The sequence below is a fragment of the Dermacentor silvarum genome, chromosome 10, assembly GCF_013339745.2.
Source record: "Dermacentor silvarum isolate Dsil-2018 chromosome 10, BIME_Dsil_1.4, whole genome shotgun sequence".
NCBI lineage: Eukaryota > Metazoa > Arthropoda > Arachnida > Ixodida > Ixodidae > Dermacentor > Dermacentor silvarum.
Genome location: NC_051163.1, coordinates 1,262,001 through 1,277,981, shown reverse-complemented (window position 1 = coordinate 1,277,981; position 15,981 = coordinate 1,262,001). Strand labels below are relative to the sequence as shown.

Below are 15,981 nucleotides of genomic sequence, written 5' to 3'. Positions count from 1 at the left end.
GTAAACATAAATGACAGCAGCCATGCAATCTAAATGTGGTGGTATTTCATGTAATTTGAGTGCAAAGCAAAGGCATTTGAGCCTTTTTTGGAGTCTGCCGTGCTTGCGCGAGTAGGTAATAATGCAGGGTAACGTTTCAGCAAATTTCATAGATGCGAGATTGCAGTTCAGCAATATTTCATTGTCAAGAGATACGAAATACATTGAATCTGATGGGCGTTTGCTGGGGATAGAAAAATATTTCATTGTTACAGGATTTCATTATCAAGGGTTTTGACTGTGGTTTATTTTCGAGCCATTTATTGTTGACAGAAGAAACTTGTGATGGTTGCCTGCTTGGCGGTTTCATCCTGTGCGATGAAAGTGTTCTCCAGCTGCCCGACACTTGTCATGTGATGTTCATCACCGCCACTGCACTGAACTTTGTTTCTGAGCAGCCGTAACATATTACTTGTCTCGGCTAAGGTAGCGCGTGGATTCACAAACCTAGAAACGCAGAGCATGGCGAATAAGCAAGCTGACCATGCTCCATGCACACATGAGCATGCATGTTGCAGAGGTCACGAGTACCTTCTTGGGCTTATCATGCTTTGTCAGGGGTCAGAGCAACGCTCCGCCAGCATTATAAGATTGCAGCTGGCTGTGAATGGTGGATGATAAAGAGTGGCTTATGGAAAGGTATGGAAACGTTTGGGTATTGACTATTCCCCAACATTTTCACATTCAATATGAGATATTCTGAGAACAGTGCAAAAGCATTTTGAGATAAGAGGTGAAAAATACATGGAGTTCGCACAGAGCTAGGAAAAGATTTGAACTTGACCGATATTTCGAGATATCGGTTAAAGTTATGAGGGTTTGCTGTATATCCGATGTATAATTAGTTTCGAGCAAGTTATTTTACATGAGTTTTGCATATTTGATGTTTAGAGAATAATTTGCTTTATCTGGAGTTGTTATATTCAGGGTTGTCTAATTCATAAAGGGATTTATTTGTTTAATATAAAAGGAACATTAAGGTTGCAGGTACGCATTTACCTGGAAATGCACAGGCACATGTTTCCTTATGTAGGCCAATTATGGTCCGTGATAGGGAGTAGTTAAAGTGACAAGTTCGGCTGAAATTTTCCTAGGCTATGCCTGGGCCGAGGATAAAGAACACTGTGAGGAGTATGGACGGATGCTGAATGCTGACCCTGCCAAGGTTTCCATGAAGGCAAAGAAACGGGGCCTACCTCAGGTATACCTTACGTTTGTCACAGCCTAGAAAACTAAATGTCTAGGAGTTTGTGACATTTTACTTGTCATTTTTTTAGTTTCTACAACTTCAGAAATGAATGTCAGTACCCCTTCGATTCAAGTCCATTGGCTCTTGCATGTCCAAATGACAGCCCACATGTTCTAACAAAGTGCTTCAAAATTTTCGGAGGACATTCTCATAATGCATGTGCATTGACAGCATTTCCAGCAATTTTATTGTATTTAATACAGATTCGTAACTTTCTGGAAGTATACCGTATTTATTCGAATCTAGGCCGATAGTTTTTTTCAAATAATCACATACGAAACTCTAGGGTCGGCTTAGATTCGAGGATTTAAAAAAACGCGCCAGTCTTTAACTGAAACTGATAAATACGGTCATAGTTAGCGCCATCTAGAAAAGTTCGTATCGCAGCCGCTACTAGCCGCGCCAGTAGCCAACTGAAGTACACGAGCGACGTCGCCATTTTGACCTGCGTCGTATCGGTATGGTGCAGCATCGGCGCGCGGTGTAGCTTTATCGTAATGGCACTAAACGAATAATGTATTTACTCGAATCTAACACGCACTTTCAACACGACCCTAAATCTGCGTCGGCATTTCAAAATGGCCGCCTCGCACGCGCGTCGAGCCTAGCTACCGTAGCATGCGGAAGCTTCCTCCGTGTGCTGCAGTACACGTGCTTAGGCAATAGTCTACCGTCTGTCTTCACGCTCTCAGCCAATGCTCTCAGCGTCTGCTCTATCTATCAGCATGAAGTACCAAGTTCATCGTGATGCCGCATTTAAAAGGAAAGTGATCATCTGTGCGGAGACGGACGCAAATCGGGCCGCATCACGGGCGTTCGGAGAATCCGAAACTTGCGAGCGGGACTGCGCAAACAGAAGGAGAGAATTTTCGCCAGCAAAGCAATGCGGAACGGTTTCAGTGGACCGAAGCAGGACGTAACGTGCGACGATCCACTCCGGCGATACGATTGCCTTGGCCCTATCTTGAAAGCAATCTGCGACGGGTAAAGTCCGCCGCGCGCCGTGTTTTCGCCGCGTTGAAGCGAGACGCATGCTAGCACGAAGGCGCGCTCCGTCTCTAGCGTTTTGACAGTTCGTTTCCGCGGTCAACGAGCGAGATGTGTTCATGTTTGCTTGTGCGCGCGTGACACCGTGCTTGTTAATAGCGGTCTACTAATTTGCTATCGCATTCGATGCATCGCCTTTCGGGCGAAACTGCGACTTTTTTTATTCATCGCAACTTCAGTGCATCGGGAGGAAATCTATTTTTCCAAATGACAGAAAGTTGTACTTCTGTTTGAAAGCATGAGGTGCGCGGTACTGTAAAGGACTTTTTTTTTTTTTTCCTCACGGAAAACAGGTGCGCGTTACAATCGAGGAAGCGTGAGAATCGAGTAAATACGGTAGTTGTGCTAGCCGTAGAGGCATCGTCAAACGTTCAAGCCGGTCGGAACTTCGGCATCAGTCTGTCGTTGGAGGGGGCCACGGGAGATGATTTTTGCGTGCGCCGCAACGAGAATGACATTTACCTAGGAACATTGATCGTGCGCTCCTTCCAAAAATGCAGCATCTCTAATGCGCTTGATGGTACTGAATATAGCGCACTGTTTGAAGATGTCAGCAGTAAGGAAGATAGCGACGAGGCTAACAGCGATGGTGACATAGAATGAGCTCGGCATGTTCGAATTTAATAAATGCTGTTTTATTTTGCGAATGCTGTCCTCGCTTTTTCGTTCGGCCTACATTCGAGGTAAGTTTTTTTTTTTTTTTGTATTTTTGCTGACTTCGAACTTTTGGGGGGGTCGGCTTAGAATCAGAGTCGGCCTAGATTCGAGTAAATACGGTATTAAAGAAATCTTGTTGAATGCGCTGTTTTCAATAAGATATGGACAAAAGTGTTTAAGTGGACACTAGGACAAACTGGTGTGTTTGCAGTGTTGTGTGTTCGTGCAGTTCTGTCCAGCCAGTCAGGATTCTTACTTTTACAGCTGTGCTACATTTGTAAAAAAGTATTGTTCATGGAACTTGAAGTCAAGTAAATGACACATATTCTTACTTTGCTCAAAAGAAATAGTCTAGTTATGTGTTTCAGTGTCAGAGTGATGACTTGTTTCTCTGTGTTTATTATGAATATAGCTTCATGATAATTCTTTTAAAATCACATGCTGCTGGATGATTTGAAACGTTGTTGGGCTTGGACGTAATACTGACAAAGCTCTGCTGACTACACTTCATATGACAGCAGCACGTGTCATTGATCTGTCAGATTGCCTTGATTTGCTCAGTGGTATTTGGGGTTGTAGTAGTAGTACACTACCATACACTCTGTATATAGTGTATAGATCGTTTAGTGTAGCAGTACTGCCCTATACAATCTTCACATGAACCGGAAAGAAAGGGTATCATCCGAAAATCCTATTATTGGGGGGGGGGGGGGGAATAAAACTTATCATCTCGAAAACTGTATTATGCAAAATCGTATCAAGATTCCACTGTAGTGTGCCGAAGTGGCTGTTCCGCGTTTTTATTCCGTACATAGTAGAAACTGACGGAATGCAGAATCTTGCTCAGTGGCTATGGTGTTGGGCTGCTGAGCACGAGGTCGCGGGATCGAATCCCGGCCACGGCGGCCGCATTTCGATGGGGGCGAAGTGCGAGAACACCCGTTTACTTAGATTTAGGTGCACGTTAAAGAACCTCAGGTGGTCCAAATTTCCGGAGTCCCCCACTACGGCATGCCTCATATTCAGATCGTGGTTTTGGCACATAAAACCCCATAATCTAATCTAATTTAATCGGAATGCAGAATCAAACTAGTCTGTATAAATGGAAGCTGCTCATGACGTTAATGTGCCTTCACCGCAAATCACAAGTAAATATAGCTTGCGTGTTCCTACAATGTGCCAACGTCCAATTGTCATATGTCGACATGCCGCTATATTCGAAAGTGGCTTTCAGCTTGCAAGACGAAGCTTCGAGTCCATTCTCGTTCAGACCACCACACGAGCACGAATGAAACACGTCCAGTTGCACAATTTTGCAAAACTTGCGTGGTTTGCATTGGCTGTCGATTAATTTGGCTTTCAGCGGTTAGTTATGTCCTGCTTTAGTGGTAGTCTCAAGTTCAACCCAAGAACCGGGGCAAAATCGCTTGAAGTTTGCTTTTTGCAGAAGTTGGTTATCTTTGTGCCATTGCACTGTAGTTGGGCGTGCAAGTTCCTTATTTTGCAACTGAACTTTTCTCAATTTTCCATTTGATCCCCTTACCTCATCCACTTGTGTCTTAGCTGGGAACCCTGGGTGCCGGCAATCACTATGCTGAGATCCAAGTAGTAGAGGAGATTTACGACAAGAACAATGCAGCCAAGATGGGAATTGAGCGTTGCGGTCAAGTGTGCGTCATGATCCACAGTGGCAGCCGAGGCTTTGGACACCAAGTGGCTACTGGTGAGTCGTTCCGTTTGCATTATATTGTGGCTTATATGCATTAGACATGTAAGTTGAAGTGGGGTCCCTTTGAAATAACCGGTGTGGAGGTGTTAGCCTTGGCAGTGTCATGCAAGGTACACTAGGGCAAGCTTTTAAGTGGTTAAATTAGATAAGTACTGATTTCTCAAAATAACAAATAGCAAGCAAGGCATGCTAGGGATCAGCCACAGCATAGCTTCCATCATTGAAATTTGCAGTACAGGTGCAGGGCATACCAGGTTCTTGAAACAGCCTGTAGTTAGTGAACGCAAAGGTTTTGCCTGCTGGATGATTTGAAAGACTGTTGGGCTTGGACGTAATACAGAAAAGTCCTGTGTTGAAATCCCATTGTATGACAGCAGCTGAACCTGTTCATCATTGCTGCTTGTTGTCGATTGAATGTGCGGGCACGCTGAGGCAAATTCTTTTGTCTGTCCATTGTCTGGGCAGATGCATTGGTAGCCATGGAGAAAGCCATGAAGCGGGACAAGATCGAGGTCAATGACCGGCAGCTGGCCTGCGCCCTTATTCGCTCTGCCGAGGGACAGGACTATCTGAAGTCGATGGCAGCCGCGGCAAACTTTGCCTGGGTCAACCGCAGCAGCATGACTTTTCTGAGCCGTCAGGTGAGCTTTTTTTTTTTTTTCCCCTCCCCTCTCACCTGTGTTGTGACAGATAGTTTGAAATGAGCCAGGATATTGATGTCACTGCAGCGCAGCAACTAAGGTGCTCTTCTACGAAAAGCAGGGTTGCCAATTTTACTCTGAGCAACTGCGGACACATTTTTTCCGTGATAGTTGTTAAGGGCTCACTCCCCTGATTGTTTTGATGTTAGCCAGTGTCCACAAGCACCATTGCTGGAATGCCAGTCCTTTGCAAGAAAAACACACAAAAAAAAGATATAAAATCTCATTCTGCCGCGAGCATCCTAGCTTATGACGAACAGATTGGCAGTTCAAGAAACTACTTCCCAGCCACTCTGCCAATGCTACAGCAGTTGAGAATACTGATATACTGATCCTTGAGTACGTGATTGCGCCAGAAGCTGCCATGATCCAGGAGGTGGGGAGAGGGGCTGCGCAGGTGGCATATACTACCGTATTTACATAATTGTAGGTCGACCCATTTTTTCAAATTTGACAATCCAATGTTGGGGGGTCGACTTAGAATCGAAACCGAACCGTCTACCGCTAGTAGCGGCAAGAGAAACGAGTAATCAGGGTCGCTACGGCGTGGTTACAACTTTGCACCTATGTTCCCATGGTTACGGTAGAAGCGTAGCGTATTAATTTATCGTATTGCATACATTTCGATTGCGCGCACCACGAGCGCACGGCTCTTGTGGGAGCATCGATCATGGAAGAGCCGCCATTTGGGGGGTATTGGTAGTTGGCGGAAGAGCCGCCGTTTGGGGGTTATGGGTAGTTGGCGGATAAGCCGTCGTTTGGGGGGTATTAGTAGTTGGCGGAAGAGCTTTTTTTTTTTTTGAGATACGATTGCTTTCAACGACCGCGCGCATCTGTCGCTTCTGCTGTTGTGCTGAATCGTCGCGCCTGTCATGAGTGCCAAGAACTTTCGGCGCTCGTTCACAGCAGCGTTCAAACGGTCGGCTATCCTCCATGCCGAGAAAACTAACAACTGCGCAGCGGGACGCAAGTTTGGAGTCAGTGAACGTGTGGTGCGGCAGTGGCGGCTTCAGCGCAAGGAAATTTGGCCTCCCTGGCTACTGTGTGCGGGTGGGTCCTCTCTGCGTGGGCGGCTGTACCGCGCAACGTCGTGGTGCGGTCGTTCGCGAAGTGTGGACTCGCACTTGATGACGACGTGCTGTGGGACCGCAGCAGCTATGACGCCAGCAGTGCCAGTGAGGTCTACTCTAGTGACGATGAGTAGTCTTAGCAACCCCATCAATAAAGTTCCTTCGTGTGAATGCACTCGCGTGGTGTTTCTTCGCCCCCCCTCCCTTTTGTTTTGAGACATGCAATTTTGGGTGGGTCGACCTACATTCGATTCGACTTACAATCGTGTGAATACGGTAACACAAATTTGGGGGGAAGGGGGGGCACGTGCCCGCTGTGACACCAACCGTCTGGCTTCATCACTGGCAGTGAGTGCAACAACTTTATTGAGACCAGCGGATTGAGGCCTGGGCCTAGGCTGCGCCGGGGGCGGTAGAGAGACCCTGTCTCCCGGCCGCCTCTCGAGCTCGCTGGATGGCCCATACAGGGGTGCAACAGCTGCGCCAATTGCGCCATTTTGATACAATATCGTATTTTTGCACTGATCTGTGCGAAAACTGTGATATATATTGAAATTGTGCCATGCTGCGCCAAAACGCTAGACCAGCCGCGAAATTTCTCGGTTACGCTAGTTTTAGCGGGAAACAAAGGCCACGTTGGCAACCTGCAGCTTGGACATCGCCGTCGAATCCAGACGAGACGTTGGTGGGTGCCGAATAATATTTTCGCTGCTGGTTGCAGTGTGCTGTGTTCTTTATGCAGTAAAATCTCGCGGAGACAAGGAGTGCGCGTTGCTTGCAGCAACAAAAGCAGTTCGCCATTGCCGCATTGACTCGACAAGATCCTCGCTGTATCCTTGCACGCGGTCACGAGCGGAGCGGTTCGGAATGCTCCACGGGAAACTCGCTTGTACGGTACCGCAAGTTACCCGGCACTGACGGCTTTGTACGCGGCACAATGCACAAAGGGTTCGGTTCCATGCGGCAACTGGCACCACGTTAATGAAACAGTGCCGATTTTGGCTGTACACCACCGAAACGCCCAAAGATTCTCAAACAGTCGCTGCATGTTTCGACTACCGCCAGAACGTCGCCACACATCGTGAGAAAGAAAAAAAAAACGAGAGGGAACCACTCGCAAAGAAATGCATGGTGTACTTTCCACGTTTGGCGGAAAAAGTTGCGTGCAGTGCACTGATGGGACGCGCTTTCAATTTCACCGGGTGCGGCCTAGGTCAACTGTGCACGGCGAAACTGAACGCACGCCCCGAACAATGATCTCTGATCGCGCCCCTGCCATCACCTACGCTGCTAATGTGAATTACCGTATATAATCGCGTAATGAACACACACTTTTTTTCCCAGAAATACAATGCAAAGTTGGCGGGTGCGTTTATTATGCGGCGTAAATTTTATGGCGTTTTATTAGTAAGCGTTCTTTGTGAAACTGCTCCAAATTGGAGTTCTTTTTTTTTTTCCATAACCTGCTCCAAATTTGGATTTTCCTGCCCCAATAGCAAGATTTTCCTGCTCCAAAAATTGCTCCAAATCCTATTTTGGCTGTTGCACCACTGCCCATAGTTGATCTTGCAGATCTGAGCTGATCAGCGCGACTTTCTACCGCGCCCCATGCTGTTCTTGGGAGACTGCATTTTTATCTTGTACATGTGCGCAATCCCATAAAATATGTACTAATGTGGGTTCTGTCCTACATAATTTATACAAGTCATCTGGGTATAGTTTCGGCGTAGATGTGATGTAGGTGCACCAGGTTGGGGAAGGTTCTAGTTTGAAGTCGCCTCCAGATAACTGCCTGAGATCTGTCTAATTTGGAGCTAAGAGGTGGGATTCTGTCCCTCTCCTTCCAGGCCTCCTCTCCAGTTCCTTTGGGGGAAGCTTCTTCATGAGCGTGGTAAATGAGACCTCGCGCGACGCGGTGGGCTTCCTCGTTGAGGTTGGGAGTGGGGGACTCGCAGCAGGTGTGGGCTGGGAACCAAATGATGTATCCCTTCAAATTCCTCTGATATGAGCTGGGCTTTCCCGTGGAGTATGTTAGTGGCCTCGGGCAATATTCTTCCTTGCGCGTAGTTTCAGATGGCCGACTGCGAGTCACTGATGACGTATCTACATTTGGGGGAAATTAAGGCCCGAGCGATAGCTACTTCTTCAGCAATTTCACTATTATTAGAGCGTATAGAGCATGCGCTTATGCAGTCGTGGTCGGAGTTTATTACTACCGCGACGTAGGATTCGTGACTTGGGTACTCCGCTGCGTCCACGAACAATGCCTCCTTGTCTCTACCGTATGCCTTGAGTAGAGCTTTAGCTCTGCTTTCCCTTCTGACCTGATCAAGTTCGGGGTGCGTGTTTTTGGGCAGAATGGGGACCTGGATCTTTTCCCTGATTACTTTGGGAACCGACATTTTACATCCTTGTTGATTGTGATAGCTTATCCCTAATTTGCTGAGGATACTCCTGCCCGTGCGCGAACCGGCTAGTCTCTCCAACTGAGCAATCTGTTGAGACTCTATCAGCTCTTCTAACGTGTTGTGTATACCCAGTTGAAGTAGTCACTGGTAGTGCGTAGGTGCTTTACTTGTACATCCATTGGGCCACAGTCTTGTACCGGAGAAAAGAAAGAATGCTTGTCTTAATTATGATGTCTTAACTGGTCTAGCAAACCACATTTCATGTCTTTCCTAAACTTTGTAGTAGCTAGTATACTACAACTTAGGCCATTATATATTTCTTGATATGCTTTCTGTGCTCGCAGGCATTTGCCAAAGCATACAACACGACCCCAGACGACCTGGACATGCATGTGATCTACGACGTGTCACACAACATTGCCAAGGTGGAGCAGCACGTGGTGGATGGCAAGATGCGTACCTTGCTCGTGCACCGCAAGGGCTCGACACGAGCCTTTCCTCCTCACCACCCTCTCATTCCCGTAGACTACCAGGTGGGCAGTGTAGTTGAGCATTGCTTTGTAACATCTACCATCAGCGGATGTTCAAACTTAAAACAAGTCAAATGACTAGAATGTGATATTATATTCCCAGGCTCACCCACATTTCTAACAGGGGGTATGTCCTTTGAATGAGAAGCTTCCAGAAATTCTCGATGCTTTCTTCTGGTCAAAGAGAAATTCTGGAAGCTTTCCATATCCAAAGTCTAGACCCTGACAGCTGTGAGAGTGTGCCGTCATTGTTCCTGATTGCATAGAAGGGTTGACTATTAACTGCGTTGCACATGCGCTGTTCAGGATATTTTACTGATGTCGGTTGTAAGTCCAGTGTCCTATCTTCAAATTAGTCTTTCTTCCTCTCGGTTTCCTTTCCTGTTTTCCTATTCCGTTTGCTGGCATCCCCCTGCTCAGAACTGCCTTGAGCAGGCATCTGCGGTGCTGTGTTCAGTATAGAAGTCCGTGCAGCCACTTCACTTTTCTTTTTTTCTTTTTGTCTCACATGTGTTAGTAGCCTCTGCAAATTACTTTCTCAGTTTTGCTGTTTTTTTTATCTCCAATATAGCTGAGTGGCCAACCGGTGCTGATTGGCGGAACGATGGGGACCTGCAGCTACGTCTTGACGGGCACTGAGCAGGGCATGGGAGAGACATTTGGCACGACTTGTCACGGCGCCGGACGTGCGCTTTCTCGGGCCAAGTCGCGGCGAAACCTCGACTACCAGGATGTACTGGACAAGCTGAGTGAGATGGGCATCTCAATTCGCGTGGCCTCACCGAAGCTGGTCATGGAGGAGGCTCCAGAGTCGTACAAGAATGTGACAGATGTTGTAAACACGTGCCACGAAGCTGGCATCAGCCGCAAATGCATCAAGCTCAGGCCCATCGCCGTCATCAAGGGCTGATTGAGATTGTTTGTCTTCGGTGATTGGAAGGTGTCAATGAGGCCACATTTCCAAACTTTGGTGTTCAGGACTGATGTGGGACAAACCCCTTGTTTCCACTAAGGGGTTTGTTACAAGAACAAGTACGTGTGTGTTTGTGCGCGTGTGTGTGTTATACTTTGCGTTTTTGTTATCTTATTAGAGGCTGAATCTATGTGCCCTGGTGATGTGTGATTCAGTGAGTGCCTTTGGACCAGCCTAGCTGGTGGCATTGCAAGGATGAAACCTGGTGTTTTCTCAAGGAGGTTAAAAAAAATTTTATGGAGTGGAGATGTCCTCAAGGTGAAGCAGGCCGCCGCCATCTTACCAGGGGAATCGATTAACGTTGTCATTCGGCGGAGAACAGGAAGCATTTTCTTCTCACTTCTATAGTCGGGTACAACTTTAGAAGCCAGCGGCATTTGCCTCCTCAAAGGCGGATGCATACGAGCCTCCACCAATGGGCGCGCACTAAAGACTTGTGTCATGTGCCAGACGGCCGGTGTCCCCGCCGACGGAGAGCATGCCAGCCCACGCTTCAAGCCGGGGCGAGTCGCGTCAGCGGGACTATTTCTTTTGTCGCAGAGGAAATCGGCTGCTGCGCTTCGGTCATCTGGGTGGAGCCTCTCCTGTCTTCTTAAGTTGTACCCGACTATAATCACTTTGACTAGGCCAATGTTGCTGTACAGGTGCTTCTCGATGTGCCTGTCTGTGTCGCTGGTTTTAGGTTGAAGGTTTTGGCAACATTATGGGAGATCAGAGTGTCACTACTCAGCCTATGGCAATATTTTAGCCCGAAGCAACGTTCTATTATTTACTGATTAGTCTAAAATTTATATTAACAGACCAAAAGCAGTCAAACTGCGACAATTCTCCATGTAGTTCAGCACGCTTTCAGTGGTGAATTAGGGGCAAGCGCTGGCTTCACCTCTGCTGGTAAGAATCTGCGAGGGCTGCCACTCCAGAATTTCTTTTTATAACCTCCTTGTGCTTTCCTTATCTTTCTGTCTTTTTATTCTTAGTATTATGTGTCCTCAATTCATGTTCAAGCTACTGTGGACAGCAATTTGACTGGTACCAAGTTTAATTTCGAATACAGCTCATATAATAAGCACTTATCTTCAAGCTGTCATAACTTCTAATCGAAGAAAAGAGGCGTTCCCCCAAACCACAGAAATCCTACGAGCACAAAATCTGAGAAAAATTAATTCAGTGCAATGTGTACTTCGACATGCAGTCATCACACTGCTCTTCTAAATTCTTGGCTTTGAGGTGAGAGCATGAGCAAATTTTAAATCTTTTGCAATTTCCATGCTCCAAGAACTATTGCGGTCAGCTGGACATGTGTAACAGTGCGGTGTTGGTAGCTGAAGTGCTGCAGCTATGGTGAGTGAGAACCCAGGAATCCATTATAAGCTCCACCCACAAAAACGCAGTGCATCTGCCCTTTACGTCTGAGAGAGAGCCAAATCAGCTGGAGTCCGCTCACAGCATGATGACTTTAGTATGCTAATGTAATTGCTAGACTAATCAGAGAATAAAAGCTTGTTGTTTCGGGGCAAAATAAAACTGGCTGACCCCTAGTAACAGGATCACCATAAAATTGGCCAAGATGTTCAGGTTCTATCCTAAATCATTGACAGATCTGTATGGAGAAAAACAGCCTTTTTAAACTCTAAAAACCACTTGAACTCATAGAAATAAACAAACCTAATTGGCTGGCGCATATATGCAAATTGTGTTTTTGTTGGACAGCATCAATATAACTTTTCATTCTTAGCTTGTCGCCTGCTATACCATCAATATCTTTTGTTGACCCTCAACTTCAAGTACCCTATGCTCATGTTTCTTTTATTGATGGAATTTAAAAGTAATATACAGCAATTGCCTCGGCCTACTCATGGAATATATATATATATATAATTGCAACTGCATGACTAGCGTTGCACACAAAAACAAAAAAGATTAACTTTTGCAGAGTTTTCTTATGGCAGCAATGTCTGCATGCTTTTTGGAAGACATTTCTGTTAATCTGCATGTTGGCTACAGTGTGTGTTCTTGTCTTTCCTTCCTGGAGAAGTGAGTTGGTACAACCCAAGTCACTTTGACATGTATTTATTTGACATATTGTGTACTTGTCACTAAGCAAGTACATGAAAGACACCCCAGCAGCTGGCTGCTGTTTGCAACTGCTGTGAGCAAGTAAAGTGATTTACAAGCATGGCAGATCTTGTGCTCAGTTCACTCTTTCCTTAAAGACATGAAAACATGCAGAGAAACATGCCTTCTCTACATGTTTCTGTCCAAACTACGTCTTGGCCGCAGTTTGCAAGCACTTGAAAAGTGCAGTCTTGCAAGTAGTAATGCGCACTATGAGAAAAAAAGAGGTGCCAGTATGTAAGTGAGGGGCGTTAACCTGATATTCAAACAACAGTCGGAACATCACTGATGCTTGCTATGTGGTTATTACTTTAATTGTCAGTGGTAAGTTCTAACACGATAGTGTTAAGGGCCCCGCCCCGTGTTGCAGAAAATCCAGTGTAAGCGCCGGCATCGTTGGCGGAAATAATCACGCCGAACCACATCATCCCGAACCACCCCGACCGGGCAGGCCCTTCGCACGCCGCAAGGCATTAGTGAACAAAAATTGAATTTCTCAAAGTAAAATCTGTCAGAAAAACCGTAAAGTACGACTTAACCACAACCTACAGACGTGATAGCATCGGATTGTAATTTGAATATACAAGAAAAAAATCCCGATAAGCAGTCGGGGATCTTTGAATGCTATTGCGTTCCGCTCTTAAAGGTGAAGCTTAAGCGTCCTCCAAATTTTTCATTTCATTCAAAAAGGCAGGCTTTCAGCATTTTTTTGTAGCGCCCATTCCCATGAATAGGCCGCTATCGATGGCTTCAAATTCGTATTTTACAGCTTTCCGGGCACTCTCGGATAGCTAGCCCGATCCATTGGGTTGTGCAAGAACTATTTATTCAGTTCCGCTTTTCTGTTTATGATGCGTGGGGATTTTATTGCGATAGCAATTATATGGACACTCCAAGCGGATTTCAGTTGTCACCGCGAGGTTCCGTATGAAGTCCAACGATGATGAAATCGTCGCTGTATGCTGTATGTACAAGTGAAAGCACACGAGGGACGCGACTTCTTCCGTCATGCGAAAGGCCATGGGCGGACAGGAGAGGAGGCGACGTTTAGCTGTGGCACCAAATGCGTATATATATAAATCAAACATTGCGAGGCGAGAAGGTGGTAAAGACTTCCGGCGCTGCTCAAAGAGTGTCCCATTCTCATCTCGTCGAAAACTAAAACCTCCGAGCCACCACCAGAGGCACCGGCAACAGTCACCAATGCCGCATGCGTTCGGTGCGAACACAGGCAAAACGCCGACGGCGTCGACAACAGTTCTGCGCGTTGCTGGTGCTGCTGCATGTCCAAGTTTATACAGCTGATAAAACTACTATCCTTACTCCGTATAGCTCTCTACTAATTTGCTATCGCAATTGATGCTTCGCCTTTCGGGTGAAACTGCGACATTTTTTAAGCACCTTTGGAGAGGGGGCATGATAGGTGTGATGAGAGCTCGTAGTTCCCAAGAGGGCATTGACGTCGTGCGATGCTCATCTACAGAAACGTGTTTCTACTAATTCTAATGCATCTGTGTGCGAGTTTTTGGACTTTGGAAGCAGCACTGCCATGGATGACGATGAGAGCTCGTAGTTCCCAAGAGGGCATTGACGTCGTGCGATGCTCATCTACAGAAACGTGTTTCTACTAATTCTAATGCATCTGTGTGCGAGCTTTTGGACTTTGGAAGCAGCACTGCCATGGATGACAACTTTGGTTCATCAGATTTCAGCACAGAGTCTAGCTTTCTTTGAACAGTTTCAAAGCAACCTGTGCACTGATGTGAAGATATCCTGCATGTTCTAAAGGTTACAGTTCTTATCTGCAGGGTGTTAAAATCCTTTGGTCAGGATCATTTGCCATTGTGGCCATGCAGAGAGTCAAGTTTCGCACCAAAAGACTGCCAGGAATTAATATTGATATCACACTAAGGTTAGTCACTCGGGCTAGCTTTTTTTTATATTATACGTATCTCAAGTATTCTTTGCATAGAAGGCTGATATTTGCTGGAATATTGCACAGGTCCCTTGCATTCAAAATGTGTATGTATTCTAAATTTTTTTTAAAGTTTACTTTGTACAAAGCAACTATGACTTTTTTATAACTTTTTCTTTTTTTTACAAAATTCTTTAGATGTTTTCACATTTTTTGTTTAACGAACGTTGTTTGGGACAACTTACTACAATTTGATACTAGTATACATACACTTTATTATCAAGCATGCTCTGTGATGGGAAGAAAGTACTTGCTGTACTATGCAAAAACTACTGCTTTGCCATAGGCATGAAAATGTTAGGTCGTGGAAACTCCCGAGGCAGAGCTTGGCCCCTCCTCGGCAGTCATCTGTAGCACTGCAGCACTCATTTGACAAGTGGTGGAGGTGATTTTATTATCAGTAGTGCCTTGTATGGGGCAATTCTAACTCCAATTTTTCTATTAATGATTTATTTGCAATTAAACAGTTGATGTGGCATGAGCAAACGCGGGGAAAAGCAGGCATTGTCGTACTGCTGTATGCATGGCACTGCATGTGACGGTCACCACCCTTGTTCAACTAAGATTCTTGGCACAGCATACTGTTTCACGAGCCACCTGAGCGTGAAGCTACCTGCTCGTGAATTGGTTGCTTGGTTTCTTTATGTTACCAGTGAATTTTCATTCATTTAGTTGTGCATTATGAGTGCTGTGTTGTACCAAAGACTCTTGCATTTTGTCCGCTTTTCTAGGTAAGTAGGTGTGAAACCATAAAATATATTGTAGTGCCTGAACTAATGTTCTGTGTTGCAGCTATAGGCTTATTTGCTTCGAATTCACATCTTTTTATCTCCCCCCCCTCCCCCCTCGAGTTATTTTTGAAAAGAACTTATCCGGAATGCAAACTTTTCCAAGTACTTCATTGAATCGGCACATTAAGGATATGCCCGAAATACGCTCAAAATAATACATTTGCAGAACACCCATAATTTTCTTTTAATTCAAGAAAGTTGGCTTCACTACACTGCTTGAAGTTGGTTTTTTTCAGCGCCAATAAAGTAAGCAAAAAGTGGACATTCCAAATACAACTTCTGTGGCCTGTGAGAGTTATGATGAAACCGACTGGCATGTAGAATCGCATTTAGTCAAGTAGTCGTCAAGTAAAATGCATTCGTGTTTGCCTGTGTGCGTGATAATATTGGTAATTTATCTAGTAAGCGAATGTCTACTGAAATTTATACGGCCGATAAAAATGCTAAATTTACTTATAGCTTTTTAGTAATTTGCTGTCGCAATGAGTGCTTCGCCCTTTGGGCAAAGCTGCAATTTTTTACCTATGTGCCTTTGGTCTTTTTTGCCTCCTCTATACCGCAGTCCGTTGATCCTGTGCTTCACTTTATATATATTAACTGATAGCCATCGCCGTAGCACAATTGGTAGCCCAACGCTCGCTTAATCTTGAGGTTGTAGGTTCGGACCCCAATGGCGGCATGTTACTTTTTCGTCCAC

The 15,981-nt window shown here is 45.6% G+C and overlaps 1 protein-coding gene across 3 annotated transcripts in view; it reads left to right on the top strand.

Moving 5' to 3' along the window:
• LOC119430974 (RNA-splicing ligase RtcB homolog) overlaps positions 1–12,584 on the top strand; it is a 58,996-nt gene extending 46,412 nt beyond the window's left edge. For all 3 annotated transcript variants that reach the window (XM_049657262.1, XM_049657261.1, XM_037698439.2), the window contains 5 exons: positions 1,134–1,240; positions 4,556–4,715; positions 5,187–5,362; positions 9,245–9,433; positions 10,002–12,584. In XM_049657262.1, coding sequence (XP_049513219.1) covers positions 1,134–1,240; positions 4,556–4,715; positions 5,187–5,362; positions 9,245–9,433; positions 10,002–10,340 — 971 coding nt within the window. In that variant the 3' untranslated portion in view covers positions 10,341–12,584. The remainder of the gene's footprint in view (positions 1–1,133; positions 1,241–4,555; positions 4,716–5,186; positions 5,363–9,244; positions 9,434–10,001) is intronic.
• The last annotated feature ends 3,397 nt before the right edge of the window (positions 12,585–15,981 follow it).